This window comes from Drosophila bipectinata, chromosome 2L, assembly GCF_030179905.1.
Source record: "Drosophila bipectinata strain 14024-0381.07 chromosome 2L, DbipHiC1v2, whole genome shotgun sequence".
NCBI classification, from domain to species: Eukaryota; Metazoa; Arthropoda; class Insecta; order Diptera; family Drosophilidae; genus Drosophila; species Drosophila bipectinata.
Window position 1 is genome coordinate 20669258 of NC_091736.1, and position 24688 is coordinate 20693945.

General features: G+C 40.3%; 2 protein-coding genes across 4 annotated transcripts; one reads left to right on the plus strand and one right to left on the minus strand.

Annotated features, from left to right (window-relative positions):
- Positions 1–715: 715 nt before the first annotated feature.
- Positions 716–19226, plus strand: vir-1 (virus-induced RNA 1). Of its 3 annotated transcripts, XM_017244385.3 has the most exons (5): positions 716–911; positions 12363–12530; positions 14000–14193; positions 14262–14552; positions 18413–19226. In XM_017244385.3, exons 1-5 carry the CDS (start codon positions 848–850, stop codon positions 19001–19003), a joined length of 1308 nt encoding a protein of 435 aa, XP_017099874.1. In that variant the 5' UTR covers positions 716–847; the 3' UTR covers positions 19004–19226. The 3 variants fall into 3 exon arrangements, with proteins under 3 accessions (XP_017099874.1, XP_017099877.1, XP_017099876.1); XM_017244388.3 differs by lacking the exons at positions 716–911; positions 12363–12530; positions 14000–14193; positions 14262–14552 and adding an exon at positions 17956–18082 and having other exon boundaries at positions 18474–19226; XM_017244387.3 differs by lacking the exons at positions 716–911; positions 12363–12530; positions 14000–14193; positions 14262–14552 and adding an exon at positions 17960–18082.
- Positions 19227–20592: 1366 nt separating this feature from the next.
- On the minus strand, positions 20593–24365 carry Pkd2 (Polycystic kidney disease 2). The gene is made up of 9 exons (XM_017244194.3): positions 23338–24365; positions 22751–23229; positions 22298–22689; positions 22015–22246; positions 21730–21957; positions 21424–21666; positions 21104–21351; positions 20861–20911; positions 20593–20803 (listed from the first exon to the last, which is right to left on the minus strand). The coding sequence occupies exons 1-9, from the start codon at positions 24245–24247 to the stop codon at positions 20701–20703; spliced, it is 2886 nt and encodes a 961-aa protein (XP_017099683.2). The 5' UTR covers positions 24248–24365; the 3' UTR covers positions 20593–20700.
- Positions 24366–24688: the final 323 nt, after the last annotated feature.

Consider the following 24688-nt stretch of genomic DNA (forward strand, 5'->3'; position numbering starts at 1 on the left):
TTCGGTCGTCAATTGACATAATTCTCGGCGTTTTAAATGCAAATTGGAATTGAATTACGAACGGCAACTAAAACGGAGAATGGAAAATAATGACCAACTGAGACAGGGACACTACCAGAGAAAACCGAGAGCGTGCAGCTAACGAAACATGGACAGAATTTGATTTTCCCAACAGATTTAAGGGCCCATACCATAAAAGATAGTATAAAAAAAGTAAAAAGTCTCAAATAAAACTAAGAATAAACAAATTATTAAATATATGGTACACAAAAAGAAAAAACAAAGCCAACATATTTGAACTTTCTTAAAAAAACAATCAATCTAGATTCTAGATAATTTAAATCTATCACTCATACGCACTGTAAACAGAATAGTATTTTTTTGTACAAATTCATGATTTCAAAATTAAATACATTCTATACAAAAATTGCTTATACGTCGTATGTGCCCCACAGTGGTGTCCCGTAATATTAAAACCTGTCCAGAGTGCCTACCACTGCACTCGGCTGTCCATTTAAAATATTAATAAACACAGCGACTAATTGAATGAGCGGGTGAGTGAGAGTGTCGGCAAGTTGCTCGTTGTACTCGCAAGTACTCACTTTCACACTCATTGGCAGCGGTTCCCAGCTCGGTTTCGTGTGCTGCCGCCGTTTATTTGCCGTTTCCTCAAATCATTTAAGCGCATTTGACTATTGTTTGTCTTTCAACACAGAACAGAACAGACCAGAATCCCATCTAGTTGGCCGGCGCAGATAAAAACGCACAGCAGAGCCCCAAATCAATATTTGAACTGACAAAGTTAACATAAATAAACGGCTTGAGTGTGTGAAAAATAAACTACAAAATGAAGCTGATTTGCGGAGTATTGGCGATCGTGGTTGCTCTCAGTGGAGTCTTGACGCTGCCTGGTGAGTTAAGTTGGATGAAAATAGCTTTAACAGCGTAATAAGCTTGAATCTATGGATCGAAATATACATGTATATTCATACCTAGATAACCTTTTCACCTCTTCAATGAGTGAATGATAAGCTCTGGAAATGCCCAGAACACTGTTTGTTTATTAATCTTTTGATTATCCGGTTCAGTCCGGTGGCATCTCACTATTATTTCCTGGAATTTTAAGGCTGTGTTGGTGAACTAAGAATAATAATTATTTAAACTAGGGACTCTATACACTTACTGCTATCTGAGTTTTTAAGTCAGACTATTCTGGAGGATAATGATGCCTGCTCCTTGATAACAAAGCGAGACACTACAATCAGTCAAATGCATACTACAGATACACTAGTTACTACAAATGGCAAAATATCAGAGGCCCTCGGAATCGCGGCTCAGAATTTGAGATTCCGAGAGCGTCGTCCTTATTGTCATCATCAGCGTTTGCTGTTCGGCTGCCACTTGAATGCATAAATTGCTGGAGAAGCTGCCAGTGAATTGCAGATTGCAGATGACGGGCTGCAGGCGGGTCGGCGTGGCAGTGGGGGCAGCCTCTTCAAGTAGTCAGATTCCCTGCAGTCCAAATCATTTGCAAGGAATATGGAAATTTAATACAAAACTCGTAAATTTGCATTTTTAGGTACAAGTTCTCGAGTGCTTCAAATATTTAAAAATATTTGCCATTTTGGTTCAATGAATAGAAAAAATGACAAAGGGCTGGAAAGTTGCTCCTAGAATCTAGTTTTCTTTTTTACTGAGAAGAGATTGTACATACATACATACGTATATAAAGTTACCAAATTAAAAAAATTTTTCAAAGGAGAATAAGATTTTAAACATTTGCGGCGTTTGTGGCTTTCTCCGAAATTACACACCTCTCGTCTCGGTTGAACGAACTGTAAAGTTTATACGCCCGAGTGGTGCCTTTTTGTCACCCATTCGGCGGCCTGATTGCAAGTGAAATTCTTGGGCATTTTCTTCTGCCTTTTCTTCTCTTATTTTTCTTAATTTTGTTTTTATGGGATCGGGCCATGTCAGTGTCCCATGGCCAAAAGAATTGGGTTAATTACGGCCATAATTTGCGTTTAAGGCCTTTTCCAGGGAACGTCTCTTACTCTCGTCATGCTCGAAAGCAATTGCAATTGCATGTCCACATAAATCATTTTATTTGAATTCTTTTATTGTTGTCCGTATGTGGAACTATGTATGCGAGGAGCAATAAAGCCCAAAATAATTATAATTGTATTATTGGTGAATTATTTTAATTTACATTGTTGGAAGTTGGTGTGGAGTTGCCGGCAATTTGCTTAATTTAGGGGATTATTTATTTGTGCAAATTGAAGTTCATTTTTAGTCCTATACAAATGGTTATTGGGAGTTGATGAATGTTCAGCTAATTAGCATTTAATTTAAAATACTGCCAATACAATGAAGTGGAAATGTTCCTAATTTCTTTATTTTGTGGATTTTCGTGGACCCTGGATACGTTCTAAAAAACATAAAACAATACAATTAAATTGAAGACAACATATGTACATAGATTATGAAGTTCAATAATTATTAAATATTATAATATATTTCTTTTGAAAGGAACCCGCTTGGAAGATTTTAATATTGTAGATTTCAATTGTATGTTTTTTAAACTTTTCGAGAAGTAAGGTTAAACAATGTTAAACATTTTTGCACAATTATAAATACAAAATTGTTACAGGCATTCATCTTGAAATGAAGACAAATAATGAGAGTCAAATGGCTTGAGAGACAAATTTAAGCCACTAAGTTAAAGCTTTAAAAAAATCGGATTCATTTGTAATTTTAATTAACTTACAATGAAGTGGATATATGCTTTTGTGGATTCTCAAATTCTGGAAATTTCGAAAATAAACAGGGGAAAAACAATTAAATTAAAGAAAGCTTGCATTTGAAAATACGTATTATCTTTTTAAGAGGTTTGGCGGTTCCATTTTGAGGAGATCTAAAAGTGGATTGATTTAGTGAATAAACCTTACTAATGAGTTTATAATATTAACTATATCAGATTAAATAAATTAGTATTTGAACCTACATTGTTATTTTAACTTAAGTAACATGTAATAAAAATAAATCAACAAATTAAAATGAATCGAATTGCAAATTTTAGGTCGAATTTTAATTTGTTGATTATTTGAAAAGGTTTTCGTCTGGCTTTTTCACCTTTATAATTGTTGTACCAACCTACTTGTTTATTCTGAGAAATTGAAATAAGCCCATTGTATTTTTGTTCCCTTCCCTTTTATTTTTGTGAGACACGCAGTGAAATTTAAGAAAATGAAGGGGAGAATGTACTGAAATTTTGTTCATTAAAACTACACGAGAGTTGACATTTTTAATATGTTGTCAGCTTCGTAATGATCAATCATTTTCAATGGAAATGTATACTATTCTATCCAAACATTTATTGTGATAACGTGACTCTGTATTCGGGACAAAAGAACATGAAGGTTGGATGTTAGAGTCGTGTTTTTCTCTAATTTTTAATGTGTAAATTATTTGAAAACAAAAAATGTATATAAATATGAAATGAGAAATAATTTTTGCTTTAATGTAGGGCTTATTGAAATTTCATAAATGTATTAGTAACAGGCATTAAGGTTAAGTAACAAGTATTTTTTTTTTTGCCGTTTTCCAATTAACTTGGTATATGAAGTGGAATGGAACCGGTAACTGGAAAACATTTAATACTCAGTGAGTCATTTCGCTGAAACTGTGAGACTATAATCGAAACTAAAAATCCAACTAAGCAGTTTATTGTTTAGTGTCTGCCTAATCAACAATCAAATGCTAACAATGCTCTGGCAAGACAATGGGGAATCCAGTGGTGTTTGTGTCTGGACTTTGGAGTTCAAGTACATACTGTAGTGCCAACTGAATCACGAAGGGCTCGCCCTGGCCTGCTGGCCAATTAGGTGGTGACTCAAAGCCGTTGTCTATGATTGAGAACCACTGCAACAGCATCAAAATCACCATCAGCCACTTTGGCTCTGGTTCAATGTCACGTAATCGCTGCAAGCCTCCCTGGAGGTGCGCCTCCCCAGATGTCACCTACTCCTACTCCAGCCCCACCTCTTAGTTGCCGCCTCTTTATGTTAATTTATGTGCTGGCAAAATGTGCAAGCGCCTCGAATGCTCAGCCACGCATGGCGCAAACCCGAAATCAGAAATAAATTACAGAAGGCAGTCAAGGGCGGCGATGGCTGGGTGGCTGGGCTGTCTGGGAGGATGGTAAATCAGCAGACGAGGCAGTTGCTCATAGTCAGCACAAAACTAGGAGAATTAACCATTACATGATTGCCATTGGGTTATGCGGGACGGAGTTCAAATAAATTAAGTAAATATATGTAAGAAAATAAGACCTTATTATACGAGTCTAGAACAGACATCCAGTGCACCTATTTATTTAAATTACTATTTTTTCACAATTTAAAGCTCAGTGTAAACAGATACTCATGTGCCAGTACATTCGACACTGCGAACAGGAATAATTGTATATTATAATGAAATCCCGACATTAGTCAAATACTCAGCTGGCAGTTGCAATGTCAACGCAATGCAGCTTTAAACGATTTGCCAAAAGGGGATTTACGGATGGGGATAGGGTTTTTGGAGTGGGGTCAACAGCTGTTGCCATACGTCCTTATGGCGCGCAGGCATGGCTGTAAATTTAATGAGATTCCTGTCAAATTAATTTCCGGTTATGATTAGATTTTCGTTAATAGCAATTTGCGGTTTTTCCTGCCAACCAAAAATATGCGAAATCCTGCTCGTACAATTCCCGGGGCCCTTTCGAGCTTCTCGACCAGATTGATTTGCATTTGCATGCGACATAGCGGCATGCAACATTTGCAATGATTGCACAAAGTGTCTGCTGCAATTATCTGTCCAACGAACGGGCCAGAGTCGTGATGAGTCGGCTGCACAATTGATTAACATTAAGTAGTTTAGTAATCGTAAATCATGTTCCGAAGCCAAGCCCACAAGCCTGTCTGGCTTTGTCATTTATGAAAATTTTGCATATCCGGCCGGGCTCAAGATGCTGTAGAGTCATTTGGCAGGATTCCAAAATTGTGGAGTATTGGATGGGGGAAAGATTTTGGGATTTATTTGAGGGTATCCAGACATAATTGGAGCTTCTTCTCATTATATTCAAATTGTGGGATATTCTCAATAACAGGCTTTGTTCCATGAGCTTAAAAAAAAAATTCAAGTTAAGGAGAGTATTCCCAAAGTAAAGCCCTAATTAGACGTTTTAGCTTTCTGCTTGCCCCAGAAAGTACATACCTTTAACGATTTAAAAATCACTTTGTAGCTCAGTGTTCCGGCACCATCAGACTTTAAGTGAAAGCTTTCGGAACGAGGACGAGGCCCATAATCCATTCACTCCCCAGGCAGACACACAAATCATTAACAATTGCAGCACCTGTCAGGAAATCCCCATTCCCAATCTCCTCTCCTCCGACACCACACACACACAAAACCCATTTACAAATCAAGCCCAGAAATCAAATCTGAGCGTTATTTTTTCCCTTTAGATATTTTCTGCACGTACTAACGGCAACAAAAACGATTCTTGATCCAGCAGGAGTAATGAAGGCCGGGCAGACCAAGGTGGGGAAAGCCTAAAATTAAACAATTTTACTTTTGGCAATTTCATTTTTGCTGCTTTTGAGAATAATTTGTTGCATGTGGTGACGTTGTGGAGGCAACAACACACTCCCTGGGAATCCGGGAGGTTGGAGCCCGGGACCAAACAATCAAAATCAAATTCAGATGAAAAAACTCATTTTAAACGCGACAAACGTAACGTTCAATCTTCCAGAACATTGGCTACGTGACACGATTGTCACATTTGGCGAATGGGAGAGAAAATTCGCAATGAATGCGGGATGATTCCAATATTTTATTTTTGTTTAGAGGTTTCAAGTTAGTTTGGAGCTTACTCAGATTTATGCAAGGAAAGTATCTAAAATTTTAAAATTTTTTGATTGTTTTTCTCTCAGTGTTCTGCCACAGTCTCGATTATTTTTTCGTTTTTTAGGCCTGCCCCCCCCGTTTGTTTTTGTTTTGACAAAATGCAAATGAAGTGGAGAGAGAAATGAAAAATGAACGCAGCACCTGACTTGACTTATAGGATAAGTTGGGGTGGGAGACATGACCTAGCGACCCAAAATTAATTGAATTAAATGTTGATTTTATATTTATTCCGTTCTGTCTCGGTTAGCGGTACTGGCCACTTCCTTATTGCCAGCTGCCTGGGCACGTCAAAATTTGTTTGTCATGCAAATCTTGTTTCCACTGCACTCCCTTGGAGGATGGTGGGCCGACGGGCAGAAGAAGTGGGCCGTGGGTGAGAAATCATTCATTGCGTTTTTTGTTTGCTTGTTTGGTTAATGAAGTCGTATTGTTGGCCAAATAAAGGCCAAATTAATAATTGGTTTTGAATATGCTCGTTGAATTTGCAATCCCTTTCCGACTTGAAAAATGTTTCAACCGATCTCTGAAAATCAGCTATACCTTTCTGAGATTTAAATGATTTCCCGCCAATTTGTCTCGCACTCGTCTGGCCGTAATCCCACATTGAGCTATCCTCCAAATCGCATTTGTTATCTCCTCTCAAGCCATTAGCTGCCCCGTCCACGGAACTTCCATTTCATTGTCGTCTGAGTGATTGAAGCCTTCATATAATACGAATCTGTCACAGGCCATTCTTCTGGCTGCACTCTGAACTTTCCACAGCCGCGCCGAGTCGCCACTCAACGTGGCTGCCAATCAATTGTGGACAGGGGGAAATAACCATGCAGATAACTAGAACTCCGCCACATCCTCCCGTAGGCATGGAATTCGCCGCGTTCACATATGTGCACAGAAAAAAAACGTGTACTTTGTTCAAGGGGCATACTTTAGCACTACTTTTGGAACTCTAAGAGGAACTAAAGTCAAAAAATATATTCTGATAGATGTTTAAATTGAAATTCAAATGTATTGTTTTGAGTGTGATGGGCACTAGCACGGACACAACCCTAAAACGAGACCCGTGTGTGAGCCCAGCTGTTGTTGCAACGCGCCACATTAATCAAGGCACCCACTGCCCCAAGCCGGCCCCCTTTAACACTCGGACGTCATCGCACATCCAGGGGATGGCCGAAAAATCATTGTTGACATTTGTAATTAGAATTGATAGCAAGCAGACAGACAACAGCCCCTACGAGGGGCCTGGCCAGGAGGGAGGGCCAGCTTTGGCCAGATAGGGGTTCAGACGTTAAACTAATTTCGTTTTCGCTTCTCCAAAGCTCAGCCGAGGCGATATGTGCCCATTTGTGAAGGGGTTCAGCACGTCCATCATTTGTTAAACTTTTTTTCAGACTCAGATGTGATTGGGGCGATACAATGACATATCACGTCTGCACTGGAAGAATATACGCTTTGAAAGGAACTATAAAATGTGTAATTGGATTACTTGAATTTGTATTGTGTTTCTGTTTGTATAAAAACATAAGTGTTGAGACAAGTTTGACTGAGAAACCCAAAGAAAAATGTTCTTTCAAGTGTGGGATAAACGCGTTTCTGCCCCACACCCTGGCCATCCACACCGAGCAGGTCAATTGAATGGCATTTCACTCCGAGAATGACAGCAACTAAGCTTCGGTCCGCACTTTCACTCGACTTGGGGTGGCTGGGGCAGTGCGTGGGTGGGGCGCTCGAAAGCCGGCTTTGATTTCACTTTCGGCTCGACTGCTGTTGACATTTGTCTCCTGACCCCCACTCGCCGCCCCTCAAGTGCGACTGTGTGTGGCATCAAACTAATTTTCCTCCTGTTTAGAGTTCTTGAACGTGACACAAGTCTGCACTTCGGCCAGGCCCCAACCAACCCGCCCCTTAGGGCCATTGCGATTGCTTTGGCTTCGACAGGCCTTCGACTGTCCTGGCCATTGGTTTTCAACTGATTTGAAATCATTTTAACCCAAATTGCATACAATCCAGTTTGCCAGGAGGCAGGCATTCCGACATCCTGTCCACACACACCCTACTGCCGGAGGGAGGATCTTCGGTTGTGTGTAATCGACGTGCGTGAGGCGTGTTGGTTTTCGGCTCAGGCCTTCCAGAGGCGTTGGGGTCCAGCCGCCCCGGTGGATTGCAAAAGCTCCAGAAACGGTGAGCCTGGAATCTAATCCAAGATCTGATTAGGTCAATGGATTAAGGTGATATGTCATTTAAAAAGAGAAAGGATTTTAAGAACCCTTCAGTAGCTTGAACGAAATTTAAGCCAAAATGAGATGAACTTTTCCTTCTCTTCCATTTTAATAACTTATTTTCCCTAATCTTGAATCAATGATTAAACAATTTTTATTGGCCTAAATATTTTTATCCGAATTCTAGCTTTAATATATTTTTTTCATATTACGCCCTTTTTTGCCAACTACCTGTGCCATTTTTTTCTGGAATTCATAATAACAGACTTTGGAGAAAAAAGGAGACTCTTAAAAGATTTGCATAGCCAACGAACTTTTCGCAACTACAATCATAATTACAAGTAGCCTTAGCCACCCCGACCCTGCCAGCATCATGCCCCCGCCGCACTGGGGCAAGAAACTTTTTACATTAACCAAAGTGCGGCTATTAAAAATTCATTAATTGCATGAAACTGCAAAAAGGCGCAACAGAGTCGGGCAGAAATTCGCGGGAAAAGTTTAATTGATTTGCGAGGGCCAAAATGGTAAAATAATTGATAGATAGACCAGAGGATTTGTCGAGTGGGCGACGGGTGGGCGGCGAAGAGCCAACCTTTAATGAGCATGCCCCGCAGCGAAAGTTGCAAAAAGTTTTGTTTATTGTATTTTCTGAAAAAATTTTTCATATTCTGTCCAGTACGCTTTCTATTAATTAGTAAAGTTTTGCCACAACGGTGGCAAATCAAATTTTTTGAAAATTGAATTTGCAATTCTGAATTGGAAATCCGGAAACCGGCAAATGAATTGCGAAAAAGTGGAAAACTTGTCTCGGACACAACCGGAGCCAGTATTACACATATTTCATCAACAATTTGGACATCAAAGTAATTGAAAACGCATGCATCGATGATGGCGGAAAGCGTATTGCAATTTTGTGTGTTGGCCAAAAGCATTTCAGTTGCCACGGGCAGTCGCAATATAAATCTATGATAGCCAGCTCGACCCACACCAGCCCAGGCCATGCTTTTCCAGGCCGAAATCCAAACGGGCATGAAATCCGAACCTGCCCCACACTTTTGACTGGCCAGTTTAATTACCATTTGGGGTGCAACGATGGGAAAATATGGAGAAAAGCATTTGGAAATTTTCAAGCATTTTCCTCTCCAATCGGGGGGAGTATCAGTGCGATAACCAATGCTATTTGGTAATGATCATCCTGTACCTGTTAGGTTTTTCATAAAACCCTTTGTTTCCACATCTTGGCTTTCAATTATGAGAGCTCCAGTCGAGTAACGTGTGTTTAGAATATATAATTGTCCTTTTGTCATATCTTCTCTTTGGGCATCTTGGCTATTTATTAGAGACCATTTTCCTTTAATGCATATTAAAAATATGAGCCTATTCAAAAATTTGTGAATTTTCAAACTGACAGTTAAGTAAAATTGATGACATGTTGGAAGTTAGTAAGTTGGGGAATCAAATATTTTCCGACTTCTATTGAAACTTTTATTGCGGATCCGAGATTCTCGAATAATCAAGACAAACGAAGGTCAAAGCACCATTGCTGGGTTTTGAATTATGCAAAATTGTACAATTATGTTAATTAATTGACGCAGACAGTCGGGAGCCCTCCCCCACCTAACGCCCCTTGGCCAATTAGCGCCATAAAACGCAGGCGAAGCGAGTGCCGAGGATTTTATTTTGGGCCACTGTGCGCAGAGCAGCGCCAGGAAAGACCGAAAAAATTATATAAGTGCCACGCCCCTGAGCGCGCTGCCACTTGTTAACCTTACATAATTAGCAACAAAAATGTTCGTTGTGTTTAGAACAAAAGCGCAGCGCATTGCAGAAATTTTCACAGGTCGTCCCTTTCGGCCTCCACCTCCATAAGGCCGCCAACTGGCTTTATTAATTTCATAATTCAGCAGCGGCAGCAGGAATAATGCGACTGGTGGGTGAAAAGTTGTAGCCCCTGTCTGGGCTTAATTATTGGAAAATTAATGAATCTGCCGTATTAGATGTTTTCATAATTCGTGTGTTCGCGCCGAGTTTGCTTTGCCAAAGCTTCGCATGATTAATGGTGTTGGGCGGAAAAACGTGGAGTTAACATTTTTAACAACTTCTTTGTGTAACCAAGAAGTCTCTTTTTAAAATTTTATGCCATCTTTAATGGAAATATTGCGAATAATTTTTCATATTTGCACCCATAGGAAGGGTTTTATACCCTAATTTTGTATAAAACAGTAGTATTTATTTATTTTAGGATGGTTTATGGTTAAAACTAAAAGTTAGCTAGGGGGTACACCTACACCGACTAGTGGTCTTCAGCTCATATCATAGAGTAGGGCAGATTAATATCATGTAAATAGTTTGTTATTTAACTATTAATCTGTTTTGTAAATGTACCCAATTACGGGTACAATTACGGGCTTGGGGGTTTTACGAGTTCGCATTTTGCATGAATGCAATATTTGGCAAAATAATACCAAATTTCAAAGGGATCGGCCGAATATATCCTATAACTGCCCTAAAACTAAACAAACGGAGATGACCCAACTTTCGTTCTTATGAAGGCAGAAAGTTGGGACAGATTCTATTTCAAACTTCGTACAGATTCTATTTTTGATCAGTTGATCCGTGCTACCAAATTTCATAACGATCGGCCGAATTGATTTTGTATTGTATTGCCCGAAGTTAGCTTTCCTTTCTCGTATTTTAATATTATATAATTTTTTGGAAAAGGTCAATGCAAGAAAAGCTAATCTTTTCCATGAAAGTTGTGCGAAAACCAAAAATATTGACAAGAATTATAAATAGGTATCTTGAATTGGTTTCCCACGGGACTTGAGTATTTTGAGTATTTTTATAGCAATAAATACATTCATAGTGTATATTTGCCGAAAGGTAGCCCACTTTCGTATGCACCACGAATTGTAAATATTTGCACTTGCAAATGACATTCAGGTGTGCAATCCCCCCACTATTTGGGGTTTTTTGTTCTTTGCCCTTTTGAACTTTTTTTTTCATCGTTCGCTGCTGAGGACAGTTTTATTTTTTGTTGTAGAAGTCCCCGAAACATATTGTGGGGTTTCGTGTACATTTCTCATAAATCGGCTTAAAACACAAATGCATAAAGGGAGCAGCAGCAGTGCATTTCTTTGCTCAGGGGTGCGTTCAGGGGTGCATCAGACATTATCCTGTGACCGACCTCGTGCCCCTTGGGGTCCAGGGGTCACATACGCTCGCCGTCTGCGCAAGCAATTTTACGGAGCCGGGGCCGTAAAGCTTTTCATATTTCACATTTCATTCCAACCGGAGGCGAACTGCACTGCCCTGAGATGCGACGTGGGAAGTTAAGTCAGCTTGACTTATTTTTAACGTCGTTAGGGAAAGCCCCACAATGGGTGTTATATGAGTTTGACTCCAGCTATTCTTACTGGGGACTAAGGATGTTGTTTCCATTTTGTGATCTATCAGTTATAAATAGTATCTATCAGTAGAGACAATGAAGACATGCAATGAAACAAGTTCTCTTAAAAAAACTGTATAGGACAAAATTAAAACCATAATAATTACATGTTCAGAGCTAGAAGGCTAGCACGACTTATGTTCTGAGGGGTATTGCCTGGTCGGAACATGTTCTTCCCCAGCCCCCAATTTATGTTATTTGTACTCCCACTGGCCACTTGTTGTGAGACGGCTGTGCTGCGTTGTTTTGCCTGTTGTCGCTGTCAGTGTCAGCCGCCGAGATTTATGAAGTGCAACATGCCAGTACTAAAGATTGAGGGAGAAAAAGATTGAATGCCATGCTAGGCGTGGGGCTGCCAGGGAACACATCTCTGACTGCAGGCAGACTGCGTCGCTATCCCTCTCTGAAGCCTGTGAAGGATTTGTTATTTAGAGGTTTTCAGATAGAGCCTTGGCCCAGTTTTTGAAAGAGCTGCGATTTATTTTCAATAGAAAGCGGGTCCTACTTTAAGATTTAGCCCCCGAAGTCGAATAAAAAGCTAACCAATGGAAAAAATGGTGAAATTATGCGCAAGCCGTGAGGGCGTAATCAGCGTTAATGGGGCAGTGAAAAGGGGTCAAAAGGATTCGCTTTTGCCGCTGATTTGGCCAAATTAATGCAATCTTCGCACACCCAATTTACTCTCTAATGATGACTAACTGGTTTTAAATTTTTAATTCACGCTAAAATCCTTTTCCGCTTTCTTTCAGCTCGGAACAATCCTCAGGACGATGCCGAGGTGATTGACGTTCCTTCGCGCCCGCAGCCGGATCCGAATTTCCATAATTTCCGCGGTGTCATCGATACGGGCTCCGGCTATCCTTTCCTCCAGTCGAATCCCTCGTCTTTCAACGAGGGCTTCTTCAACTCCTTCGATGGTAAGTTCTGTTCCAGCGTCACATGCGGCGTAAACGTGATGCGCCCTATAATTGCTTAAGCATTTTTAATGACCTTTTAATTAGACAGTATTTCATTTTTCCCAATAACCTGTGTGCATCGTAATGGCATGCTGTGATTGCATTTAATATCGTCATTATTTTCCGCTTAACGACTTTAAATAAATGATAGTTTCTTAGTCAAAAATTTAAAAACAAAAATATTTGTTTAATAAAGTTTACAAAATAGAGGGGTATTAAACACAGTTTGGTTATAAAATATCGCTTGGCTTAAACACACATCCCTTAGGTCTGGCCAATTAGCCAACTGTCCTCTGGGGGCTTTTTAAAGTTTCTCGTCCATCCGGCCCATCCGGCGGTGGGAGTGGAGCGAAAACAATTTATCAAAATATTATGTCAAGTTCTTGTAGACAGACAAAGTTTATTTATGCGCTTGTATATGCTTCCATATTTATGTTAAGGAGAGGATGGGGGCGGGGCGGAGTGGAGTAGGTCAAACCAGTCTGCTGACCATTAAAAGTGAAAAGTTTTGCGCCTCGTCTTGCCAATTTCTGCTTAACTAAGACGTCGCAGATGACTACGATGTGGCCGAAGCATCATAAATCTTATCCTAATACGTTCGAGGGTCTAGGATAAAAACTTCCCAAAGCCCCTGGCATTGTATATGCATAAAAGTTATTTTATTCCTTGTTGTTTTACTTTTTACTTTTTGGCGAGGGGGTCAACGAGATAACGAAGCGTAGAAAATGGCATCTAGAGAGTTGGGAGATGCGGCTGCTGGCAAAGTTTCGGTTAGCGCATTATTTTGATTGAGAGCAAAGTCTTGTGTTCTTAGATAAACTCGAAAACTGAACGATGTACTTTCGTTTTATATTGAAATACATTCGCTGAGAGGGTATATGAGCTCTTAAGTTTATCGGGCAACGTTTCAGAATGAGTACATTGGCCAACAAACGCAAACTATTTTACACACCGACTTAAGCGAATTAAGATGCAACCAGCACATGAACGGGTGACAAACGACAATCAACAGGCAGGCCAAACAAAGTCGTAAAACAATGCGGTCAAGTATTTATGACAAGGTTGAAGAGAATAGAAAATTCCAAGATAGAAGTCTTGAAAAGGCCAATAGAACTGAGTCATGGGTCATCAGTTGGCGAAAAGAAATGGGCGGCATCCGGGGGTCTTAAGAAGTGCAGACAAGACAATGACAAGATGCCGGCGACACGGAATGCTTTTTAGTGCGTTCACGGATTAGGGATTTTCAAGCTGAAAAATACATTAGACTGGAATGTCTCAGTAAGAGGAATTCACTATTGGTCTAGCCTTCATACCACGGGCAGCTGCAGTCTTTCCCACGGAGAAGCCTTCTAGACACCTCCCATTACTTTAGCAAATGCTTTAAAAGTTTTTAGTAGAGGGTAATAAAACGCTTATGATATATTTTCAAGATCTGTTCCGTCGCCTGCGTACTCGTCTCTGGCCTGTGATTGGAAGCGATTCCGGCGAAGACGGAGCTGCTGCGGGCACCGATGATTCCAGCGATGACTCTGGATCTGGCTTCGCCTTCGGTCTGCGGCCCCTAATTCCTATTCCAAGGATCCCTCTGAGCACCGAGAATGGCAACACGACTTCCACTGTCAAGGTAATGAAAATCCTTTCCCGATTAGTTGGGTTGAGTTGGCTTTCTACTAATTGATTGAGCTTTATTAGGTTGTCGACGGCCACAAGGTGGAGATCAATGAGACCACCTATGGGGACACCAACAGCATCTTCAAGCTGCGTGTGGTGAACGTGCGTCCCCTGGACAGCGGCGAGGAGGTGGCCGAGGGAGTGCACTCCGACGGAGGCAAGTTCCTGCCCGCGGCGGCTGCCGGACCTTCCACCACCTCTGGCCCACCCACCAAGGGCGGAGAATTCGACGATGAGGTGGAGGAGGGACGTCGCGAGCCGCTGGAGAAGCAGCCCCGGGAGAACGAGGTCCGCGACATTGACGAGCCCCAGGTATAAACTATTTTCGAATGAAATACGAACAAACTCTAACCAGGATATGCTTCGAAAGCGCCATACTAACCGTTTGAAAATATTAAACTGTATATTGAGAACTTTATAAAAACTTGTAATATATCTATACAATATTTTCTAATATTTTTTTAATAAAGTTTTGCATAAACTAAACTATTAAGCCTGTACATATGTATATACTCTACTCTACCCTTAATATGCGAATGCCCGCTTTAGTTTCCCTACTAAAAATTAAACTTTGCCAATAAAAAAAGTATGATTTGGTGGTTTGGTTCGGCAGTGGTTGCCTATTATGTTTAAGCCTCTCTTTTGTTTTAAAGCTTTTGTTAACTTTTTACTCTATTTACTTGTAATTTAAGCTGCATTATTTTTGTAGTTGGTCTTGCTGTATAATTAAGTTTGATAATTTGTCAGGCCAATAATCTATTCAAACCGCAATCGTAAATATTTTATTAACACGACAAAATGTTTAATTGTACAATTAGATGCAGTTTTTTGATACTATTTTTTAATCGTTTCTGCAGTCATGTAATATGCATATTGGTTCATTGGATTTGCGAGTAATTCCATTTTTTCTGATTGCAGTGCGTCTAAATTAATAATGCAAACAAATTATAGTTTGTGGCCACAGAGCAAAAACACTGAGCAGAGTGAAACAAAATATTATGTAAATGTTTCGAAAAAATGCGAAAAAAGCTAATGGTGATGAGAGAAGAATATTTGCAACGTCGAGGAATTGACTGATATAATTATAAGCGAAAAAGCCAAATGACAGGCAGTTGGGAATATAGTATTTTTATATTTTCTTTTTTCGATATGCCTTTTTAAAATCTTTCGCTTGGTCCCCACTGTTTATTTCTAAAGTATATTCAATTTAAGCAGATACACAATGGATGATACATTTTATTAAATTTCACATCCAGATTTTACCCGGTACAAGTAGAATACATGGGTACATTGTAGTCGTGTGAATGTTGTAACGTGGAGAAGGAATCTTCTCCAACGTCTTAAAGTATAAATAATCATCAACAGCCGAGTCAATATAGCCAAGCTTTCTTCCGCTCACATAAATTTCGAATTTCTGTAGCCCCAGTAATGGAAGGTTTTTGAAAAACTTTTGATGCCAAATTATTTCTATACTTATCTGAGAAACAAATTCTATCCAATTCGGCCGATGTTTAGAGAAGATAAGCCCATATCACATATATAATTTCCCATACAAACGGGCTACAACTTTGAACGCGTGTATCTGGAAGGTTATAAAAGATAGAGATGACCGATTTTGGATCTTGGACTGGTATGGTATCCACGCAGATCAAGTTTGTGTGAAAATTTTTCCAAGCCGATATCCACCCCAAAAACGGAAATCTGGTTGTAGCGCGAAACTGTTCCAATGGTTAATCTACACCTCGAATCAAAAATCAGCCAAATAGGAAACTTTTTAGAGGAGCTATAGACTTTTTAGTCAGGTTAATATGGTATGACCGGTATTTCTTTTGCCAAGCGCAAAAGTGTGTGGCAGAGATAAGTACCGGGTATAATATAGTCGGAAAACTTGAATTATGGCCGTCCTCTCTGGTTTTTTCTCTATTTCTCAATCGGGTTACAGATGTTACCTTCCGCCCAAAGCTGCATGCATCACACGCGCCAATTTTCCTTCGTGTTTTTGCTGAAAGTCCATTAATTACTTTTAGGCCATAATAAAAATTAATTTTTATTAAAAGTCACACGCTCCGGCTCGCATAAATCCTTGTCTTGAGCGGTGGACCGCCCCTTTGGCGGGGCGTGCCAGGTGGGTCGGAGGAAGGCAGGCTCGTATTTATGGGAATTTATTGTGGCGAAATCGACGAGTGCCGGTTGGATAAATTTTTTGTTGCTCGGCGCGAGCTGCATAAATCAGCGAGAAATTAATAAATGACCGTGCAACAAAAAGCTGGCCCGTGCAGTAAAGCGCAATTATTAACAACTTTAAGGTTGTAAGTGACATGTCAACGTTTAAATACGCAATTTAAATTTAAATAATGCCAGCGGTGACATTTCTGTATCCGCAGCGGAAGCAGAAGAAAATAAAATGCAAACTATTCGCACAAGTTGCGAATTTCATTCGATTTGTTATGTTTTCATTTTGGCTTTTTTTATTTTTTGTGTTCCAAACTTTATTTTCCATCTCTCGCGGATATTGAAAGTTGTGGTCGATGTTTGGGGAATGAGGGTTAGGTAGGGGACAGGGGAAGGCCTGGCTTCTCATGCATTTATTTGAATTTAATATTCATGGTTATAAATATTAATACTCGCGGAAGGAAGGTGGCGAAAGAGGGTGATAACTTCCCCGCCAGCTGCACTGAAATATTGCAAAATGGTTGAAAGCTGTTAAACAATTTGGCGATTGAAGCTCTGGCAAAAAACGCACACTCGGCTGGGCGTTTTATTTATATTTTTCCAATTGCAAAAAATATTCCTGCAAATGCATATAATTCGCCTTTATGAATTGGTGAGCTTTTCATAACTTTTGCTTACATGACTTTGTGCACTCGCTTCAAACTGAAAACTGAACAACCAAGATGCTCAATGGAAGTCCTTTGAGCATGAAATGGCTTTTCCACATTTCAATTCAAGTATTTTATTTAATTATGCGTATGACCCATTTTTTGTACATTTTTATACTATACTCACTAGTCATACTATGGTATAGTATGGTAAATGTTATTGCTGACAAATGCTGACAATAAAGTTCGCTAATTTCTATAAATTCTTTAAAAGCATGAAATTAATTATAAAAAATTATCATATATACATTTAATACATTTTTAAAACCAACTAAACAAAATAGATTGAATCACCTGAAATATACCAAAATGTACCATAGTAGCAAATCTGTTGAGGCTTGCCCGAGGAATTCACAAAATCTCTCAATCACCTCGAATTCTTCTAAATTTCCCCAGAAACAGAGATCGTGAGTCAGTCATCTGCATAATTACCTTGAGTATTCTATATTATTTATCATTTCTTCCGCTTGGTGGCAAATAATCTTAAATAACAACCTCTGAGCCGAATGACCGAAGCGCGTAAAAATAAATAAGTGTGCAAAACTGTTGTATTATTAATGTAAATTTCTCAGAAATTTCTAACGAGCGAAAAGTGAATTTGGACTACAATCGGTGAGGGGCGATCGGAGCTTGTGACGTCACATGAAGGCGATGGCCTCCAAGGGGGGTGTGAGTGAGATGAATGCTGATTTACCAGCAACGAAGGTGAATCACGAGTGGGGCAACGCGCGACCGGAGATAATGAATGGAATCTAAAGAGCGCCGGTGACTGTGGGAGGGCTTTAACAGCGGAAGAGAAGATTTCTGTTAAGTCTCCAAAGCCCCTGTTGATATTTTTGTCTTGTTTCTCCGCTTTGGAAGTGAATAATCTTATTTTCTGAATTTTTTTCTATAAAAACGTAAGCCTAGCTTGAATGAAGCTCAGTCAAATCGGCAAAGACAACGGAAATAAGACCTAAAATTGTGAGTTATGAAAGGGGTATTGGAAATCAAACAAAATCATTTATCACGAAAGTCTTTAAAAATAAACTCTACTGAGTAGTGTAAAAAACACATATAAAGAAAAACCTTTGAATTTTCTGCTTTAAATCGCATGCGATATTGTTAATATAGACTAAAATATATAAAGCTTAATAACTTCCAGCCGCACAAGGAAACTAATTATTAAAAATTGGTCTCATTATAATCCAATAGTACATTAATATATCTCTCTATTTAATTTATTTCGCACTTCCGCACACTAATGCACTCGCAACTCATGTCACCAACACACCCCAACAACACGATGCACAGTCCACCACAACAACAACACCCACAAGTTATACAACAAAATTTGCCACCAACTCACCCGCAGACTTGGAATCGGAAGCCACCGATATAAGCGAAGATATAGCGGAGGCCACCTCTCAGAACCAAAAAACAATCATGGACCCTCTTCTCGAAATGACACAAAAGGAAGTCGAACGGATGCAAGGTGAAGGAGTGGAGCAGGATCACGAGGACAAGGCGTCCTTGGAGATGAAGCAGAAGAAAGAGCGAGAGGAGTTCGATTCGTCAGATGATGAAGATGCCGAGGCCACAACCCCAGTTGAAATGGGCGATGCCTTCAACGAGGAGTGGGCTGAGTTTGACCAGGAAGGAGATCAGGACCAGGATCACGAGCTGGATATCGAAGCTGATGCTGGGAATGAGCTGAACAACGAAATCGACATTGAGGAGAATTTCGTGCCCGTTGACCTCTCCAATGACATAGCTGTCAACGATTTTGCTGCCGCTGACCCAGACTTCCCACTGAATCCTGATGCTGAGATCATTGTGGGTCCCGCTGTAGGCCGGACTATGCCCATGTTTGAGAAGCTCTCTCTGGGAGAGGCTTCCAAATAGGCAGGGATGTCCCCCATTAGCTATGTCGTTAGTCCTAAGACGCTAGTTTTAAGTCACGGATATCTCTGGGAGATCCAAAGCAATCGGATTTTGATTCGAAATCGTAATTTATCGTATTTATTTCGACCAACAGCGAGAATAAGGCGTGCGTATGAAACGCATGGAAGAATATTTATTGCCAAACAAAAGTTTTTTAAAATAAACAGCTTAAAATTTAAAGAAATTTTGCGAAACTATAACTTTTTATTGGGAGGTAAGGAAGGAAAGAAACCATTATTTATTTTTTCACCCATTTCCGTTTAGTTTAGGCTTTTGAATAAATTAATTAACTTATTATCAATTAGTACTCTAGATAACGCAGATCAACAGATTTATTCATCTTGACGGCTGCAGTGATTTATATAGGCTCAATAAAAATGAATTGAACCCGTCCATACAGCAATTAAAAGCGTGCAACATATTTTCAGCCTTTTATTAAATTCCAACTGGCCGATAGAGATAGGCTTGATTTAAATCGATCCATAGGCATTGTATGCCTCATTAGTTCTTTGTGCAATAAAAAACAGCCTAGTTAATTATTTTTTCCATACTAGTATTGGGGTAATTAATTATGGTCAACTTATGGTTAACTTAATTGCCTGTTATTCTCTATCAAACAGAGCCTTGGAATTAAAAGCGTATTAATTACTGAACTAAAGGCTGAATGCGATTGTTGAATTAATAGTTTTCTATGTTATTTTCATAGTTAAATATTTATCATTGTCTTGTCTTGCATTGGGCATGCAAAAGTGACAAGTTAAAAGTCCATTTTTTTTAATGGAAAAAATATAAAATTTTTATTTGGCAAGCCCTAGTTGCATACCAAAGATCCATAGTATTGTAATATTTACACTGAATTGCAGATAAATGCGGTGGATTTGTTTGCATGTTCCAGCCAAAGTGATTATTCTGCGAATAAAGGATGCTACTGGTTTTCGAGTTCTCCGGCAGTGAGTGGGTGAAGAGCGTATCGGTAATTATGGCTCCCGTCCTCTCCAATTGTATACATATCTTCTGCTCTGGACGTTACGGATTGCAGATCCTTTCAAACACTCCTCTCCCACCTGTCTGCCCGATGGTTTATTTCCCCACACACACCTGTCTTTATCCTTTGTGTATTTGCTTTGGCTGTTGCACTGATTGCAACTTTTCAATTTGTATTTACAAAAGCGAAACAATGCAAGGCATATAAATGTGAAAATGTTGATATGCACAGAAGCATATCTACCTGTCTGGTCCGATGGTTGAGTAAATTTAAGCAGTAAACACAACGAAATCCTTTAGATATTTAATTACTTATACACTTACTATGTGGTCCAAGAATCCTTTAACAGAGCTGCTTTTGAATTGAGGGGCAGCCTAAATCTAAAATTTATTAATTGATTTTCCAACATAATTACTTAACTTTCTTGCTTTATAACAAATCTCATTTAATTTAACTCGTTCGGAATTATGTATCTTAAAGTTCTTTAGACACAGGGACGGGCACATGTTTAGTAAAGGACACTCAAGTATCAATAATGTTTGAAAAAATATTAATTAAGAGTAAATAAATTTTTAAGCTCCTTTGTTTTATTATTAAACTCAAATTCCATAAACCAAGTAATCTAAAAAAACTAGGAAACCGTTTTACAATATTAAGTAACCGTTTTTTGAGTTCATCTTCTAGGTCTTTCCTTTTCAACCCGTTTCAAAATATCGTCCATATTCGTAATCAACTGTTCCAATATCTCCTCCAGCAGACCCACTCGATTAGTTAGACTAAAATTAGTTACATTATAACATTTTCAACGGTTAATTCAACTCAAAATTACTTACCGAACCATATCTGGATTTTCATTCGGCGGAATTTCTTGGAAATACTTGGCTCTGCAAAATGTGTTGAAAGATGAAAGTCGGGTTTAAATTACTTAAGTTAAAAACAAAAAAAGTAAAGCTAACTTCTGGCGGAGACGAAGATGATATATTCTTGAAGTTATGATCGAATATCTTCAACACTGTGTTGCACACTTTTGGCCAAAATTATAATACCCTCTGCAAGGGTATAAAAAAGTTACTTACTGGGCAGGAGTCATGTTACTGCGCAATTCATAGGGCTCTTCATGGGTGACCTCGGCTTCCCGATTGGGATCTAGTTCTTCCTCGGGGGTTCCTTGGGCTCGTACCCGCCGTTTGCGACCACAATGTGTGATCCAATAAAGAAGTCCAGTCAGTTTCTTGTAGATGTACGAACCCAAGTGACTGCGCCCCTGAGTGATCTCGCTCTTCACCGAGTTGTAGGTCTCCATTATAATGGCCAAGAACATGTTCTTTTTGGGAAATATGAATATAATACACATGATCGATTCCCCCTCAAGATTTTAAGAAGCATTTGAACTTACCAATAGAATAAAGAAGACAAGCAGAATGTATGTAAGGAAGTAAATGGGACCCAAAACTCTGTTGGCCTGCTCAATGAGGTTGTACTGAAAGTCGCCCAAAATCATTCTTATCATGGTCAGAATGGACGTTATAAAATTTCGGAAATCGGGGTGTTTGGTGCCAAATAGTAGAAGGCCTAACTGGGCATAGGCCAAAAAGACTATGCCGAACATTAGACTGAAACCAGCCAAGTCCTTGGAGCACTAAAAGGTGCAAGAAAATGCTATTATATTTCTTCTATTATGTTAACTTCTTCAGAGACTTACCCGCTTCAGTGTTGTTGTAAATTGCACAAGTGTTTTGTTAAAGCTGATAAACTTGAAAATTTTAATCCAGACGAGAAAGGCCAGTATGGCCATCATGTCCACGTAGATGATGTTCCAAAAACAGAGAACGTCCAGGCTTTGGTAGGTCAATTGGGTCGTGGCCTTGTAGGTAACCGACTTGACCTTAAATGTGTGCCATATGTTGTAGACTAAAGCAAGGTAACAAAGCTATAAAAAAAAACGTTAAATTATTGCTAAAATAGACGCATTGGTATTGTAAAATACCAAAAGAATCAGGCAATCGAGGACGTTCAACATGGAAGTGAAGTAATTCTTGGCGCCGGACTTGCGTATTTCGTTGATCTCATAGATGGTATAGTACACAATCATGATGTACCAGAAGATATAAATTACCGTCATTATCAGGTTGCGTTCCGTGAAAAAGGAAAATTGCTTGACAGCTTGAAGTTGAGCCTGGGGTATAACGCCTCCCGTGGGAGGGATCTCTGCAATGAACCTACAAAAATCTAGTTTAAAAGAATCGCTCTTATTAGAAACTTCTACCCACTTGACGCTTTGAAATATGTCCGTGTTCTCGTTGTACAAATTAAACTCGACCAGGCACAGCCTGGATCCCCGGTCCAGCCAGTGTGTGTTCTGAAGATCTGTTATTATCTTTAGGTTGTCTTCCTTTTCGAATGTCAAGTCCACCACGTAGCCGCCGCTGCGGTAGAAAGCTAATACTGTCCAAATCGGAGTAGAGTCCAGGTCATTCATTGATCTGTAGGGCGATCCCTTGTAGTTATTCGTTCGTTCTTCTGTTCCGGAGGAGTAAGCAGCATAGCACGTGTTGAAGTATCGAATGAAAGCGTCATTGACGTAGCAGCTGTCTTTTTTGACCCGAATCTGTCGGATGCGAGGGGGTCCTAGCAACAAGTTCTCGTGAAGAAATACACGACCCTGCATAGAAAAGCAACGCTCATGGTAAAACGCTCTCTTAAAAATATTTAAAAATTGTTACCGTTAGATGATGGGTTGGTATGACATTAGGTTCAGTTTTCTTATCGTCCGATTTCTCGGAACCTTCCTCGGAGGCGTCAGACGCCTCGGGACTCGCTTGCCGGGCCTTCCTTTTGAATTTTCGCAGCTGGTCCCAATTCTCATCCAGGAGTCCGTTGGGATCTCGGATCCTATATCGCATTCTGTCTTCAGGAGTTTCCTCTGGCGTTTCCTCTGGCGTCTCTTCATCGGGTACCTTTTGCTCGTCTGGCGTTTGGGGGGCCGGTTTGGGAGGTGGTTCGCCAGGATTATTGACGGTCATGTCGCCGTGCAAGGTGACCAGAAAGTTGTAGACTAGGTAATCCCACCAGTCGGGCACCGTGATCAGCTTCTCAAAGGAAACTGTCACCGAGGGGGCCACCACCAGTTCTCGGGTAGTGAAGAGCTTTTTCATTGTATCATTAAAGTAGAACATGTACGAGTGGCGCACAGATAGAGTGACTAAAATATGTAATATTCGTTATATGCATTGAAGATATTATGGTCTTTACTATCAAGTTATGTAATAGTTCTTAAATAACTTCACTGGCTAAAAAAATATATTCTTACCCAATGAGGTGAGCACCAGAAAAATTATAAATACTGCAAACTCCATAAGGGCATCCCGCACTTCCTCATCTGTCGTGTAGAGAATCCGGGTGGTCTTAGCCTTATTTTGAACACCCGAAGCCCCCACAGATCGCCGTTCCCCGGCTGACCGCTCTGGGGACTGCCGTTCTTGGGGTCGCTTGTCCACTGGCGACGATCTATCACCGCCGGATTGCAATGAGGCTGATCGGGCTCCCTTTGGAGGTGACTTGGGTGGCTCCTTCGGTTTCTTCTTGAAAATATTGAATGTGGTAGATTTGGTTTCTCCAGATGCCGCCACTCCAAATGGAACTTGGGCTGAGGTCGATGGAACCGCCTCCTGGCCAGTACCCCGCGGACTTTCCTTTCCAGTCACCGCTAAGCCAACAACCTTTTTAATTGCCGGCGGGGACTGAGTCGACGTCGCAGGGAGCGGGGAAGTCGATCTGGCCACGGTTTGAAAGGGCGGTCTTGGAGATGGTGAAGCCCCAAAGTCCCTAACATGCCTCCGGGTCTGCGGCGATGTACCGGTATCTATAACCAAACCAGTGGCCGATGCACTTCGATCTCTTATTGTTACTCGACGAGGTGGAGAAGCCCCTGAATCAGGAGGCTTGCCTGGTGGCGATCCATCGCCATCCCTTTTGGTTGGTTGTAGCTTTTGAATTGGAGCCGCCGACAGTGGGGAGGTCCCGCGCACGACTTGGCGGGCAGCTGGCTTTTCGGCTTCTTCAGATTGTTGCGCGTCAGTACCTTTTATAATGCGCCTTGCGGGAGGAGTTGGTGGTTGTTTCCGGGGGGAGCCACTGCCGCCTGCAGTGCCGCGGGGCGAGGCGGGTGGAAGTGACCTAGGGGAATGGGTCTTTTGGCCTTCCTGACCCTCCTTGTCCATTGGCTTACAGTTTTTTTGCAGCTAAAACCAAAAGCAATATTTCAAGTGAATTATTATAGTACAGGATCCACGACAGACTGAAAAATGTTGGAAGCTGACCCCAACGACAGGCACGTTTCTTGAAGTTTAAATAATGCTTACTTGGACGGCAGTGCTATAGTGATGCGATACAGTAATGTCAACAACTATTAAACAGTGCTCAACAAAAATCTAGAATCTAGAATCTAGATAGACAGACTTATGAAAAGGATCATCAATCCACTTTTGAGTGGTCTGGTTGAGATCAGTCCATCAGTGATCAAATCTTGATCAGCACCAACAAATTTTTTTGTAGAAGATCTTTATAGCATTCACTAAAGATCGTGTTCTATTTCAATTCTTTTATACTTCTATTATATTTTTATTGCTCTTTCAAAATTAATTGTTTTTGATTTAAATGAT

Coding starts and splice junctions, on each gene's coding strand:
- vir-1 (XM_017244385.3), top strand. CDS start 848: ATGAAGCTGATTTGCGGAGTATTGGCGATCGTGGTTGCTCTCAGTGGA. Junction 912..12,362: donor TGGAGTCTTGACGCTGCCTG/GTGAGTTAAGTT, acceptor GCTTTCTTTCAG/CTCGGAACAATCCTCAGGAC. Junction 14,553..18,412: donor GCGACATTGACGAGCCCCAG/GTATAAACTATT, acceptor CACGATGCACAG/TCCACCACAACAACAACACC.
- Pkd2 (XM_017244194.3), bottom strand. CDS start 24,247: ATGGACAAGGAGGGTCAGGAAGGCCAAAAGACCCATTCCCCTAGGTCA. Junction 22,690..22,750: donor TACCAACCCATCATCTAACG/GTAACAATTTTT, acceptor TTTTCTATGCAG/GGTCGTGTATTTCTTCACGA. Junction 21,958..22,014: donor TCGATTGCCTGATTCTTTTG/GTATTTTACAAT, acceptor TTTTTTTTATAG/CTTTGTTACCTTGCTTTAGT.